Consider the following 14,143-nt stretch of genomic DNA (forward strand, 5'->3'; position numbering starts at 1 on the left):
TAAAATCAGGCTCTTACCATGTGAACTCGGTAGAGAATGCTAATTCCCAGAGTCATGAAGGGCTTGGAGAAATCAATCACCTTCTCCCGCTCCGCCGTGATCGTCAGCCCCGCCACGGCCAGATCAGCTTTCTGGGGAGGAGGAAAGGGAAAAGGTCAGAATCCTGGGAAAGCAGCAAACCTGGGGCTCCTGCAGGGGGGATGTGCCACCTCTCTGGGACACGGCTGTGGGACAGCAGGAGCTCCCCACGTCTGCCTGCCGGGGTTTCACACAGCCCTGCTCAACTCACCCCAAAGTTCAGCCCACTCTGTGCTCTGGAGCATTCTCCCCATTTTCCTTCCCATTCTCCATTTTTCCTTCCCTTTCCCCATTCTTCCCCCCCTTTCTCCGTTTTTCCCTCCCTTCCTCCATTTTTCCTTCCCTTTCTCCATTTTCCCTCTCTTTCCCCATTTTTCCCTCCCTTTCCCCATTTTTTCCCTTCCTTTTCCCCATTTTTCCTTCCCTTTCCCCATTTTTCCCTTCCTTTCCCCATTTTTCCCTCCCTTTCCCCATTTTCCTTCCCTTTCCCCATTTTTCCCTTCCCTTTCAGGCTGGAGCAGCTCCTTCCCCCAAGTGCTCACAGCCCAATTGCCATTTTTATTCATTTAACACATTAAAACCTGGAGCCATAAACCAATAAATATTATATTAATCTATAGAAAATACAACCTCCCCCCCTCCCTGCTGAGCACAGCTGTCCCTTCTGGTACAAGCAAGCAGCACAGGTAGGGCACAAAGCAGCATCCTCACCCCTGAGCCATGGAGTTCACAAACCTGCCAAACCCACACCTCCAGATCAGTCTCCAAATAAAAAATAAAATAAAATTCAGAGGACTGGCATTAAAGTTTGCAGATTGACCTGCAAAGCAAATGAGATTAGGGGGGAGAAAAAAATAAAAATAACTTCTTCTCATGTTAATACCCTTGTAATATAGATAAGGGATTTGAATTTTAAATATTATTTTTATTACTTTAGCTCTTTTAATGTCTGTAATTGCTTTCTGTAAAAATGAAACCTCCACTCCCTTATCCATTTGTTTCTCTGCTTTGCAGGAAGATGATTATGCATGTGGAAAAAGAGGTGATGGGTGAGAAAGAAAAGCTGTTTGCACTTTTTGCCCCTAAATTTGACAAGGTCTGTGCAGATGCCAGGGCACCACCAGGCCTGATGGAGGTCCTGGGGCTGCAGGAGGGAAGAGCAGCACTGCTGGAACCAGGAGGGGGAAAAGAAAGGGGAGGTGACCCACGAGCCCAGGAAAGGGTCACAGAGAAGGTGACACCTCCCAGGTCATGCAGGGCTGCTTGGACATGCTCAGTGGAGGATTTTGGAATTGCTTCCAAGCAGCCCTTACAGATTCCTGAGAGGTTCAGGCTGCAGTGAATTAGGAGCCGAGGAGAATTTCTGCATAGCCAGACATTTACCCACAGGCTTTTTAAAAGGCACCAATAATCCCAACGTGGCGTGCGAGCAGCTGAGCCCTGTGCAAACAGCAGCAGATCACTAAAATGGGATCAGTTCATCTCTGGAATGTGGCATGTGGAGAATTTTATCTATGAGGAAAGCCTAAAGCTTCCTAAACTCCTCTTGTTTCTACCTGAAAAGGGTTGTAGGTGCCATTGTCCCATTTCCTAAACCCCTCTTGTCTCTCCTTAAAAGGTTTCTAGGTGCCATTGTACCAGGCAGAGCCCTCCCAGCAAAGCCCCTGCTGAAGACACAGCTCAGTCTGACAATGGAATTCTCCTCCAAATTAAACACAGTCCAACCAGCAAAGTCACACACTAAAGCAGAAGGTAAAAATGCCATGGCAAAAGGGGTTCATGCCAAAGCTTGCAGGAAATTTTCATTCCTACCAAGGGGTAAATATAAAGGTGCTGGTGAAGGAGCAGCAGCAACATCTTGGTGTTGCTGAATCCTCAGCAGCATCCTGAACTGCTCTTCCCCACATAAAATCTACTCCAAATCCATCCCTCCCTCTGTGCACAGAGCAGAGACACAGCACAGCCTTCCCCAGCACTCTGTGCCCAGCTCCCTCCTCTCATCTCCAGGGGGTTCTGCCACTCCACCAGAGTTATTTCCTTCTGCTCATTCCCTGCTAACTTTTCAGGACTTCTGCCACATCAGAGGTGCAGAACTTTCTGCAGCAGAGCTCCGGCTCCTCATCATTCCCTCTCTCTTCTCTCTGCAGCCTCAGTCATGCAAGTTAAGAGCTGATCTCTGATAGCAGGAAACTTTGATCTGGGAATGGCATGCAAAGAATTCTCTGCCTGAATTTCATCCATTTCATGCTTTCAACTCTGCTTCCTGACAAAACTTCTGGTGATTCACTGAGCTCAGTGGAGCTACAGAGGAGCTCTGCAAACCTGAGTTCTCTCTGGCCTCCCCACCTGAGCACAGGCAGGTGCTGGGATTTTACGGGCCAAGGGATGCCCTGGGCGAGGAGAAATGGATTTTGCTTTGTGCCCCTGCACTCTGTCCATGTCTGGGCTCTGGGGAGAGGGAAAAACAGGAGGCAAAGGATAGGGGGGAAGAGGGGTTGGGTTTCATCCTGCCAGCACAGTTGCAGCTATAAATGTTGGCATGAAATAGGCTTAGAAAAAGACCCAGAGCTTTTTGGGAGTGGAGACAGCCACTTCTCTCGAGAACACACCGCCCAAGCAAGGCCAGACCTCGCTAGGGGAGAGGAAACCCAGGTGGGCTGGTGTGCCAGACAAAAGCTGCCACCACCACCTCCCTACCTGGCATTCCCGTGGGCTCTGCCTGCAGCAGGGCTCTGGGAAGGACATTAAACACGGGGGCTGAGCCGGGCTCCCGAGGAGGAACAACAATTAAGCATCCTTCAGGAGCAAATTGCAGGGACTGCCAGTCCAGAGGCGGCGTCCGCCCCCTCGCCGCGGGCTCTGACAGGGCTCAGCTCGGAGCTAATGGTGATGAATGGGCCCTGACGTCAGCCCCAGCCCGGAGAGATCCCAGAAAAGCCTCCCACGGCATGGGATGGCAGAAAGCAGCCGGGAGAAGAGCCCAGCTGAGGCCCCACAGAGTCCCCAGCCCTCCGCCAGGCTGAGGGGACACAGCGCAGGGAGCGAGGCTCGGGGCTGGGGATGTGTCAAACACCTGGAGAACAAACCAGACAGCTCTGGGGGCACAGGGCTGGGGTCTTTTCCAGGAGCAGCGGTCCCTGGCTTGAGCAGCTCCTCGGATGCCACATCCCCTGGGTGCTTGTGACAGCAGCATTGTCACCAGCACTGCCCACCGAGCCCTGACAGCACGACCAGGGGCAGCAAACCCTTCTTCTGCACTGTCCCTGTGCTCAAAAAGCCTCCCAGAAAGGTGAGACAGCTGTTCAAGCTTCAGGAGCCAGCACTGCAGAGCCAGCAGCACTGGGGCTGCCCCAGTGGAAGGCCATCCAGCTGGAGGTGACCCTGCTCTCTGCAGAGGTTCTCTGCTGTCCCATGCCACCCCTGATGCCTGTTCTTGCATTCAAAGGCAGGAAGGTCACTCCAAACAGGTGTCTGGGGACTTTTTAAGGACAAATGTGAGTTCTGCCATATCGGAAGTGACAGCCTGGAAACCCTGCAGGCTGCAGCTCTGCCTGCAAGCCCCAGCAGGGTGGGATGAGCACTCAGTGCAGGTGTCAGCCTCGAGTCTGCCCTCGCCCACCTCTCCTCACCTGGCCTCTCTGTGGGAACACAAAGCCTGTGCCAGGTGCTCACCCTGTCCGTGGCAAAGCCAGCTGAGGTGAAGCACCAGCAGTGGGGACCCAAAGCACGCAGGGACAGCAGTGGCACCAGCCCAGCTCACAGCACCCTCCCCATCCTGGGCTGGATTTCCCAGCAGTGCTTTGCAGACCCCTCTGCCTGTCCCCTCACCATTAGCACAGCCACCCAAAGCCCCCTCCCGGAGCCCCCTTGTCACAGCTGCCACCACCACAGGCTGCAAACATCTCCCCCTGCCTCCCTTCACCCACACACAGCTTTTCTCTGCACACACCAACACCCACTGCGAGGGGAGAGCAGGACTCTGCCAGCTCTGGAGAGCTTCTCCCTCCTTTTCCCTTCCTGCCATTCCCCAGCTTTGGAGCAGCTGAAGGGAAAGCAGTGCCTGGCCAGCAGCAAGGAAAACCAGCACCCCAAAGCTCTAAGAGCTTCCCTGTTCTTGGTGTTGCTGCTCCTGAGGCTGGACAGGATGGATAATTTCATGTCCCTCACTTTAAAAAGAGCTTTGATCACCACTGATCATGGCCAGACTCAAGCCAGGCATGGTGGGACAAGGCTAAGGCTGTGAAAATTCATCCCTTGGTTTGTGTCAGCCAGAGAATTCATTGCAGCTCGAGGATGTGCTGGGGAGAGAGAGAAGGAGAAGAGAAGACACCATCAAGGACCCTGAGCCAGAGCTGCACTGCAGCAGCAAGGAGCAGGATGTAATTCTTCCAGCCCAAATGCCCTTTAAGTCTCTGATGCCAGAAAGGAGGAGATGAGAAGATTTGCTGTTCTCCCTTGTTTGTTTGTCTGTGCCAGAGCCAGGAAGGCTGACAGGGAGAGTCAGAGAGTGGCTTTAGTGCCCTGCTCACTCCAGGAATGAGCTGGGTGCTCAATCTCCCTGCCCTGCATGCTCAAAGGGACAAATTAGCCCAGGCTTTTCTGCATTTGTGACATCTCTCACTGCAGGATGGGCTTGAGGGACTCCTCATCAGGAACTGGAGTGACAGGACAAGGGGGAGAGGCTTGGAACTGAAGGAGATATTGGGAAGGAATTCTTCCCTGTGAGGGGCTGGATGGAATTCCCAGAGAAGCTGAGGCTGCCCCATCCCTTGGCATGTTCAAGGCCAGGCTGGATGAGGCTTGGAGCAACCTGGGATAGTGGAAGATGTAAAGGGGGTTGAAACTAAATCACCATTCTGTGACTCTGAGTCCTTCCAGGTGACTTTTCCCAAACCAAACCTCCATGAGCTGATCACAAACTGTACAGGATTCCCAAGCCATGCCAGTCCCCTCTTCCTCACCTCCCAGCCTGTTTAGTGAGCAGGTCAATAAGATATATACTGGTGAATTTGGGTCAACAACAGATTTGTGTTTGTCCAGCATGCTGCTCATTCATATCAGGGTGCACAATTAGCTGCAATGGAATTCCCAGCACTTAAGAATAAATCAATAGCTGGTTAATTTAGAAGCAATAAAATGAAACATTTTCTCCCAAATAGCCTAGAGTTGCTCTGAGGAGATTCCGTGCCACAGAGGGATTACAGGGGAGGCTGGATAATTCTGTGACCTTTTGGTCCTGCACATTAAGTGAGTGTGAGTCAAACCTTATTTTCTGATAGCTGATCAGGATCAAGGCAAAATTATTTTCCTACAATGACACTGTGCTGGACAGAGGCAGAGTTTCCATTTTTGGGAAGGACTGGGCACTTTTGTGAGAGGTTTGTGCCCCAACAGATCTCCTTTTTGTCCTAAAGGGGCAGAGTAAAAATAGAAATATATTTATAATTTCTATAATATATAAATCCACTGAAAGAGGAATATGTGCACCCAGCACAGGATCTGCTGGATCCCATGGGACAGGGGTGAACAAGGGGCTGGAATCAAGGATAAATCCCCTTGGGAACTGAGTGTCAAGGATGGACAGAAGCCCCTTGGGCAGTGAAATGACCTCAAAAAACAACATCCCAGGCAGCCCTGAATAAACACAACACCAAGCACACCCAGCTCTGCCCTGGCTGGCCTGAGCCCAGTGCCTGGGATTGATCAAAAACTTGCTGAAACCATTATAAAAACTCTCAGGGATATAGGAAGAACAAGAGACAAAGCTGTTTCTCTTCCCCAATTTCTGATCCAGCCTCAGAGGCTCTGACAGCTCTGCCCTGCAGAAGCAAAAAACCCTCCTAAATAAGGCTGCAGAAGAAACAAACGGTTTCTGTGTGAAGATGAAGTTAAAATACTCATCACTGGAGAAAAACAAACCTTCCAGAAGGTCCCATTTAATGAAGAGGCACTGCCAAGGTTAGCAGGCCAGAAGTTTGATGGCTGTTCCCTTCTTTTGAGCTCTCAGCTCCTTCCCTCTTCCCTCCCCAAAGGAATATTGCAGGAGTGTAATTGTGTGTGTGTACACACAGAGACACAAAGATGGATAAAAACGATGCCAATAGCCTGGAGCATTTGCAAACAGCCTCACAGAAGCTCTTTGGAAAGAGCAGATGGAGGTGGGATCTCAGCTGGCACTGAGAGCGACTGCTCGGGGAGGGGTGACCCCAGAGACAGGGAGAGCTCAGCGGAGTCTCCAGTCTGTTCAGTGCCCTGCCTGTGACCCCCAGAAAACCCAAAATCCCTCCCTCTTCCAGGCAAAGAGTTGTCCCAGCTGACCTCAAACACCCAGTTGAAACTCCTGAAGTGGGATGAGCATTGCCCTGCACCACGTGGGGAAGGAGCAGGAGGTGCCAGTGGGCATTTCCAGAGATCACGGACCCATTAAAGACCACAGAACCATGGAAAAGCCTCCAAAATCCTCAAACCCAACTTCCAACCGAATTCCACTGTGCCCAGTAAACCACAGAGTGAAGTGATGGCCATTTTCCAGGGAGGAAAGAGTCTCAGATCCCTGCCTGGAGTCCCAGGGGATGGATTTGAACTCTTGCTCCTCTGCAAATGACTCAGGGTCTCCTCTCCCACAGCGGGGGGATTATCACCAACCCACGTCACCATGGATTTGTCACCAGCTGGGAAAGTGGCACTGGGCTCTCAGGGCCACGTCAGGAATGACAAGGCAGGAATCAGTGAGGAAGTATTGGCTTAAATAGCATCAATCCCACTGTTAGCTGTGGCTAAGCCTATTTTCCTAAGGATCTCAGAGCAGTTTGTGAGCTGTATTTAAGCTTCAGGAAGCCTGGGAAACACCACAGAGGAAAACAAAGAGCAGGGAGAAGGGTCCAGGCTGGCTGAGCCCAGGTGTACACAGAATTGTTGTCAAACCCAGCAAAATAATTCAGTTTTCAGCTTTGCTGCTGGGCAGCAGCTCCACAGAGCAGAGCAGTGAAAAGATCTCAAGCCATGCACTTCAAGGAAATAGGAAATGTGCTTCTCTAAAAGCAACACTGAGTTAAGCAGCTGAACTGAATCCACCAAAACTTTTCTAGGCAGAAATGGGATTCTTATTTGCTTCCACCCCAGTGTGGTTTTGTAAACTTTTCCAGCTTCTATCAAGCTCTGCATTTTCACGTTGCAAGTTTTCATTAATCTTTCCACTAGGAAAATAATCTATTCTGTAATGAGTTCGTACACGGGATCCCAGAGTCCAAACTTCCTTCCCAACAAAGTGAGCACCCCTGAGAGCATCCCACAGCCCTGCTCTTGCTCTGACTTCTTCCCACACTGCCACCCCACCCCAAGAAACACATTCTCCATCAGGAGGACACAGTGCAAACCTACTGTATTTGGGTTTCCTCCAGAAGAAGGAAGGAATGATGGATCTGACTCCATGTTCTCAGAAGGCTAATTTATTATTTTATGATACTGTACCATATTAAGGAGTGCTATACTAAACTACACTAAAGAATACAGAAAGGATACTTACACAATACTAAAGAGATAATAATGAAAACTTGTGACTCTCTCCAGAGTCCCAACACAGCTTGGCACTGATTGGCCAAAGAGTGAAAACAACTCACAGCAGAACCCAATGAAACAATCACCTGTGGGTAAACAACCTCCAAACACATTCCACATGAGCAAAACACAGGAGAAGCAAATGAGATAATTATTGTTTTCATTTTTCTCTGGGGCGTCTCAGCTTCCCATGAGAAAAATCCTGGGCGAAGAGCTTTTTCAGAAAATGTGAATGCCACACAAACCCTCTGCTCCAAGCCTCCCAAACGGACCAAAACCCCATCCATCCTCATCATCACGGAGCACGGGGGGGGCTTTGCAGCGCCAAAGCCCAGCAGAGCCGCGTTTAAAAGAGCAGCTAATCCACTCACCCGAGCTATCAGCTCCCCGACCATCCCTGTCCAGGTGCCGTTGGCCTCGGGGACGCCGTAGACGCCGTCCCCCACCAGGTGGATTTTGTAGTTGAAGCGCAGGATCTCCGCCAGCTCCTTCAGCATGTCCACGCAGAAACCCTCGTAGCGGTCGTTGCCTTCCAGCTCCTGGTGGTTCCACTTCAGCATTAAGTAAGGGTTTTCCTGCAGTGAAACTGGGCAGCTGTCATTCCCATCTTAGCCGAGGTGTCCCACCAGCACGGAGCAGGGAGGGCAGTGCCAGAGCTCACACGGTGGGGTGGGTTTGGGGGAAATTTTAAAAAAGTCTAGTTCTAACCCCAAAAAGCACATTCCAGCACAATGGATCCCTCTCAAACTGGATGAGGAAAGCTTGGGAGCTCAGGTGGGGCTGAGCTCTCAGAGCTGTCTCCACACTGGTGCTCCCTGGCCCCTGCTGTGTGGAGGTACAGATTTATCTTGGTTTAGGACACAAAGCAGAGCTGAGGGATGATGATTTGGGGGCTTTTTCCAGCTGGGAAGTGCAAGAGCAGCCCAGTGAGTCATGGCAGGACATCCAGACTTCAATCTCTCCTGGCACAGAGCCACTTCTCCAATCTGTCCCCTTTCCAACAAACTTTGTGAGGAGACAGGCAGGAGTTTGGGTGTCTTTAAAGAAGGGGCAAAAAAATCACTGGACAGGCAGCACCTGGAAGGGAACCTGTTCAATACAGACAGTGGTGCCTGTACATGCCAAGTTTTCATAAAAATCCTGCCCATCTTGGCCAATTTTTATAATTTTATGGGTAGAAGGGGCCACTGTCCCTTCCAACTCAGCAGCTGTACACCAGACAAGAACCTCATTCCGAGCTGGATGCAAACTGGCAGCGTGTCCCCATCCCAGCCCCCTCTGAACCCATCAAACACGAACCCTCTGAACCCACCAAATGCCATTTCCATATGCAACATCGACCCGAGCCCAATTACACAGCCAGGAATTGTCCCCCAGGCTGTAATTGGAGACTTGCAGTGTGAAATCAGCCCAGTGCAGGGCTGAGGGGCAGGAGCAGGGAGCAGGATTCCAGCTGACCCCCCCAGAGGGCTGGGCTGGCCCGATGGGGACTGCAGGTGCACCCCTCCCTTACCAGGATGGTGGTGACAATGAGCGTGGTGTTGAACAGGCTGTCGGATATGTTGGAGGAGAAGATCCTGTTGTCCATGCTGAGCCCTTCAGAGACGTGCCAGTGGCCAATCTGGAGAGATAAACAGCACAATAAGGGGATTTATAGGGCGAGGCACTGCCCATATGGCTCTGCTGAGTGACAGTCCTTGAGCTGGCCTGTTCAGGGATGCTCCATTACCTTCACAACCCCAGAACGGGTCAGCAGAGAGATTAACCCTCTGTGCACGCCCCACCTGCTCTGCAGGGCCACCAGCCTGGCCCTGTGCTGCCTTCCCACGTGTCCTCCCTGCAGAGCTGAGCTGGGCAGCTCCCTGCAAGGCACACAGCCTTGAATGTTGTCCCCAAATGCCACCAAATGGGTCCATCTTAGCCAGAAATCCCCAATCTGTGGGATTGTCCCTACAAGTGTGGTGCTGGGAGCCCTCCTGGGTGGGACAAAGCCTCCTTCTCAGTGGTGCTGCTCCACGACTCCTCTTCCAGCTCTTAACTACCACAATTAAGCACGTCCAAACCTTTGATTCAGGATCATCACACCCAAATTTACCCACCCAAGCATCAGTGTGGCTGCAGCAAACCCCAATTCCCAGCGTGGATGGCAGGAACCAGTCCCCCCAGGCTCGGGAGGACATCGTGATTCAGCTGTGACACAACTGCCTTCAGCCAGGGGGGAGGAATATTCCACAAAACCTAATTTTAACTTCAAGAGCCTAATCTCCTTCCCTCAGAGCTCTGGGCAGGGACATCAGCACCTCCAGCAGCTTGTTCAGAACGTGCAAATTAAACTCCTGCTCTCTTACTGTCCTTAAAAGAGCCTCTGCTTTTCCTGCTCTGCTTTTCCTCGTGGATACAGGGGGGGCTGAAGAGGCCAGCTCCCTATGAACCCCCATTTCCTCCTCTGTCCCATCAGGTTCCAGCACTCTGCTGGTGTCCTCTGATACCTCTCTAGTGGGGTGAAAGGCAGTGGGTGATCCCAAAGGGGCAGGGGGGTCTCCAGAGCTCCTCCAGAGCAAATCCATGCCCAGCCAGCTCCCTCCTGTGCACTGGGACTGAGGCAGGTTCTCCTCTCGCTGTCAGGCTGGGAGGAAAGGATTGATTTTCCTTTCTGTCATGGGTTAATCTTGTTATTAACAGGGAGGGAAGGTGGTGGGGAGCCTTGGGACTGACTCTGTGCCTGCTCTGGGCACTGCTTGGCCTCTGGTGTGACCAAAGGCTCGAGGACTTGGGATGGCTTGGATCTGAGCCCAGCACAGCCACCCTCACAGACAGAGTCCCCCTGGGTGTTGAGGGAAGGGCCAAGTCCTCTCCAGTCCCAGGGAAGGGCCAAGTCCTCTCCAGTCCCAGGTGCTGCTGCAAATCCAGCCCAAGTGACCCAGAAGCCACCATGGGAATCCATGAGGAGTCCCAAATCCAGCCTCCTGATCCCAAGGCACAAGGAGCAGTGGGAAGGGCAAGCAGGACAGCTTTGCACTCAGAATCATCAAAGCCCTGCAGACATCCCAGCAATCCCAGCCCAATCCTGACAGCAGTGTCCAAACCCTCCTGGAGCTCTGGCAGCCTTGGGGCCGTGACCATTCCTAGTGCAGGGCTCACCCTGGGAACACAGCCCCAAACTGGGAGATTTCCCACCCATTTCACGGGCAGGGAGCCCTTGGAGCACAGCTTCCACTGGCCTGAATCCAAGCAGGATGAATCCCTGCTGAATTCCCCCCCTCTGCTCTGAGTGCTGAACAGCAGCCCCTCTGCAGCAGTCGCCTCTCAGAGCGAGTCATCACTCACAAACATTGCCTAATTCTTCTTCCCTCCCGGATTTCTCAACCAGAGATTAGTGACAGATTAACTTTAATTTTAACAGCCCTCGCTGTTCTCCAATTTGTCCCTCCCCTGCTGGCATGTGCTGAGACTAATTGCCTCTTCTCCTGACAGGGCTGTGGGTTTGACCTTGCTTTTAGAGGCACCAAGGCCACGAGTGCCACGTGCTGGGGCACTTCTCCCCATCCTGGCTGGCTCCAGCTCACCCCTGTGTCCCTCACGGGCTGACAAAGCTCCTCCTGCTGCTGTTTCTGCAGTGGCAGGGGGTGTCAGGGCCCCTCACGTCCCTCTTCTGCAAGATGGATGTCAAGGTGATTTTAATCATCTCTATCTACATATAAAGAGCCTCTGGAAAACAGAAAACATATCCATCTGCTAAGTTTTTTTAGAAAACAATCCAATGCTCCGCACGGACAGGGATGAGACCATCCTGTTGTTAAGGCTCTGGACAAGGACTTGAGGGGTTTTAGGACTCAGGGCTTTTAGGAGTCAGGGTTTTTAAGCAGAGGATGTGATTGGTCTTTATAAATACTGCAGGTGGAGGAGGTCTGTAGCAAAGAGGTAGAACAGCTTTTTGAAGCTGAAATGATGGCGTTGGCACAAAAATAAACACATACAAACCAGCCAGAAATAAACAGGCTGACAGAGCAGGGGAGAGGTTCCTAATGATCAGAGGAGCTGGAGTGATAGCTGTCCTAGAAGAGCAACGAGGGCTGCACAACCTGCTGGGTGCAAGCTGGAGCTCAACACCTTTGAGAGAGGGATGATGTGACCTGGTGACAGCCCAGGACCTGGCTGGAGAAAGTTCCCTTCATGTCCTCAGGGATGTCTGACCCCCCCAGCATCATCTCTGCACCTCCCAGCATCTCCCTGTGCCCCGAGGAGATCCAGCCCTGCCTCAAACACCCACAGGCATGTCGAGGCAAACACAAACTGTGAAACTCGGAGTGTGAAGCAGCCCAGAAAGCCTCGAGGCTGGAAGGAGCAGGGAAGTGCCACTGCTCGTGCCACTGCTCCCTCCCCACAGGCACCCGAGGTGCCTCAATTTAGCTGCTCTGGAAAAGGTGTTATTTGGGTTGGTGGCACAGAAAGATTTCTCATCTCTGTAGAAAATCCCCACGTGGAGCATTCCTGGCTCGCTCCTTCCACCCTCTGTGCAGAGGCTTTGAGGCTCCTCATGGTGATGAAATACCTCTCAAAGCAGTGATTTTAATGAAATCTTCTGCTTATTTTTCTGTAGGCACAGAGATGACAGGGCAAGACTTGTTCATGAGCTTCAGAGATATTTACCATCCCCACTCCCAGCTTCAAATTAAGGCAAAGCCAGCCCTGAATCCAGATTTTGGAGCAGCAGACAGCAACAGGAACCTTGTGGGCTCTGATTACAAGTGGTGTCCTACAGCTCCCATCATCTCCCCCCTCCGTGTCCCCAGGAAAAGGGAGGAGTGCACAATGCAATCAAGGTGCCCCAAGGAGAGGGAACCTGGGAGTGACTGGGGAGGGGAAAAAGGGAATCAAACAAACAAATGAAGGAAATCCCCCTGAGGACACTGCCACGGGGTTGGATTCCTGAGTGACACCGCTGATGCCAGCGCAGCAAGGAGGCAAAAGCTCCTGCAGTGAAATTAGCACTGCAAACATCAACTTTAAACCAAAGAACCACGAGACACACACACACCTCACCCCTGAGGCCACCAGCATCCCCCAGATGTCCCCTCCTGCCAGATGTCCCCTCTGGACCACATGATTGACACCTGGCAGGCCCAGGCAGGGCTGTAGGGCACACACTGACTTTGTCAGGTCCTGGGGGCAGAAGCCATCGAGCTCTTGGCAGAACCTGTCCCTGGGCTGGGGGCAGCAGCTAAAGAGGAACTGGTCCCAGCGAGGCTGATTAGCTGCTGCTCAATTAAAAAGGTTTGATGTGGCAGGGACTGTGAAGGGTCCCAGAGCTATTGGTGGGGAACTCATCTGTATCTCATCAACATCCCAATTAACAGCCCCAGCCCCTGCACTGCTCTGTCTCAGGACACCAGCAGGGCCTGTGGTAAGTGCAGATTGATCAGCCTCACTCAGGATGGGGTCAGGGTCTGCAGCTTCCCCCTTCCCCTCCCTAAATCACCTCCACCATGAAGTTCCCAAACCTCAGCTCGTGATTTACAGCAAATCACTCTGCTGGAACTCTGCAGTGTTTTTTAGAGGGGCAAAGAAAAGGGGGGAAAAAAATAAAAAGATGACATTTACCAAACCCAGCCCTTGTCAGATCTATAGATCACCAGCACATTAATGAGCCTGTGCTTTATCGAGCATCCTGTGAGCAGAGAGAGCAGCTCTCATATGGCTGTGGAAAAAATTCCCTGGTTAAGCTAAATCAGGAAGAGACGTGTTTGGTGCATTACATAAATGTATTAAAAATTGGATGTCAAAAAGCCCTGCCTCTCCTTGCCCAAAAGCAGCAGCAAGTTAGAGAATCTAAGTGTCTCTAATTTGCTTCCTAGCTGGATCAGCCTCAAAATTTGGTGAACTCTCCATCAAAGCTGATGAGCTGGAAGTCCCTGTGGCTTCACTGGGTGGAAGGAGAGAGAGGAGGAGAGAGAAAGAGGGAAAGAGAGGAATGGGCAGAGCTGAAATGAGCTTGGTTGAAACTAAGCAGGGAATAGAAGTGTTTCAAACAAATCAGTTAATGCAACCCTTGAGAGCAAGATTGTCTCCAGGATGTGAATGCCTGTTCTTTACCCTGTCCCTTTAATTAAAATATTTCTGATGATTTGTTTAGTCTTTTTCATTAAAAGAAGCCAGGCTGGCAACAAGAAAATAACCATTTATGGCACAGCAGAGCAGCCTTTGGCTTCTCTTTGTGGAGGGGAGGCAGGTTGGGCAGAGCCTGAGGGGTCTCACAGCTCTCTGGGGAGGCTCTTCCCAGTTAAACACATCTCAACAAACTCCTTGAGGCTGGGAGGAGCCCTGACCCCCCTCTGGGCACTGCTGTGGATCAGAAAAGCTCCCTGAGAAAGGGAGAGAAGGCAGAAAAGCGGAGACAGGAGCAGTTTTATAAAAATCAGCTCTTTCCTGGTGGGTTTGTGACAAGGCAGGGCTTGCAGCCACCCCCAAGGAGCTGCCCTGTCCTTCCAGCACTTTCTCCCTGAGGCTG

At 51.7% G+C, this 14,143-nt stretch overlaps 1 protein-coding gene across 1 annotated transcript in view; it reads right to left on the reverse strand.

Annotated features, from left to right (window-relative positions):
• The window catches only part of GRIK4 (glutamate ionotropic receptor kainate type subunit 4), a 123,543-nt gene that overhangs the window by 18,298 nt on the left and 91,102 nt on the right, over positions 1-14,143 (reverse strand). Inside the window, exons 10-12 of the mRNA XM_041480563.1 lie at positions 9,149-9,256; positions 8,007-8,210; positions 18-131 (exon numbers count right to left, since the gene is read on the reverse strand). Coding sequence (XP_041336497.1) covers positions 18-131; positions 8,007-8,210; positions 9,149-9,256 — 426 coding nt within the window. The remainder of the gene's footprint in view (positions 1-17; positions 132-8,006; positions 8,211-9,148; positions 9,257-14,143) is intronic.

This window comes from Pyrgilauda ruficollis, unplaced genomic scaffold, assembly GCF_017590135.1.
Source record: "Pyrgilauda ruficollis isolate IOZ18807 unplaced genomic scaffold, ASM1759013v1 scaffold52, whole genome shotgun sequence".
Taxonomy (NCBI): Eukaryota; Metazoa; Chordata; class Aves; order Passeriformes; family Passeridae; genus Pyrgilauda; species Pyrgilauda ruficollis.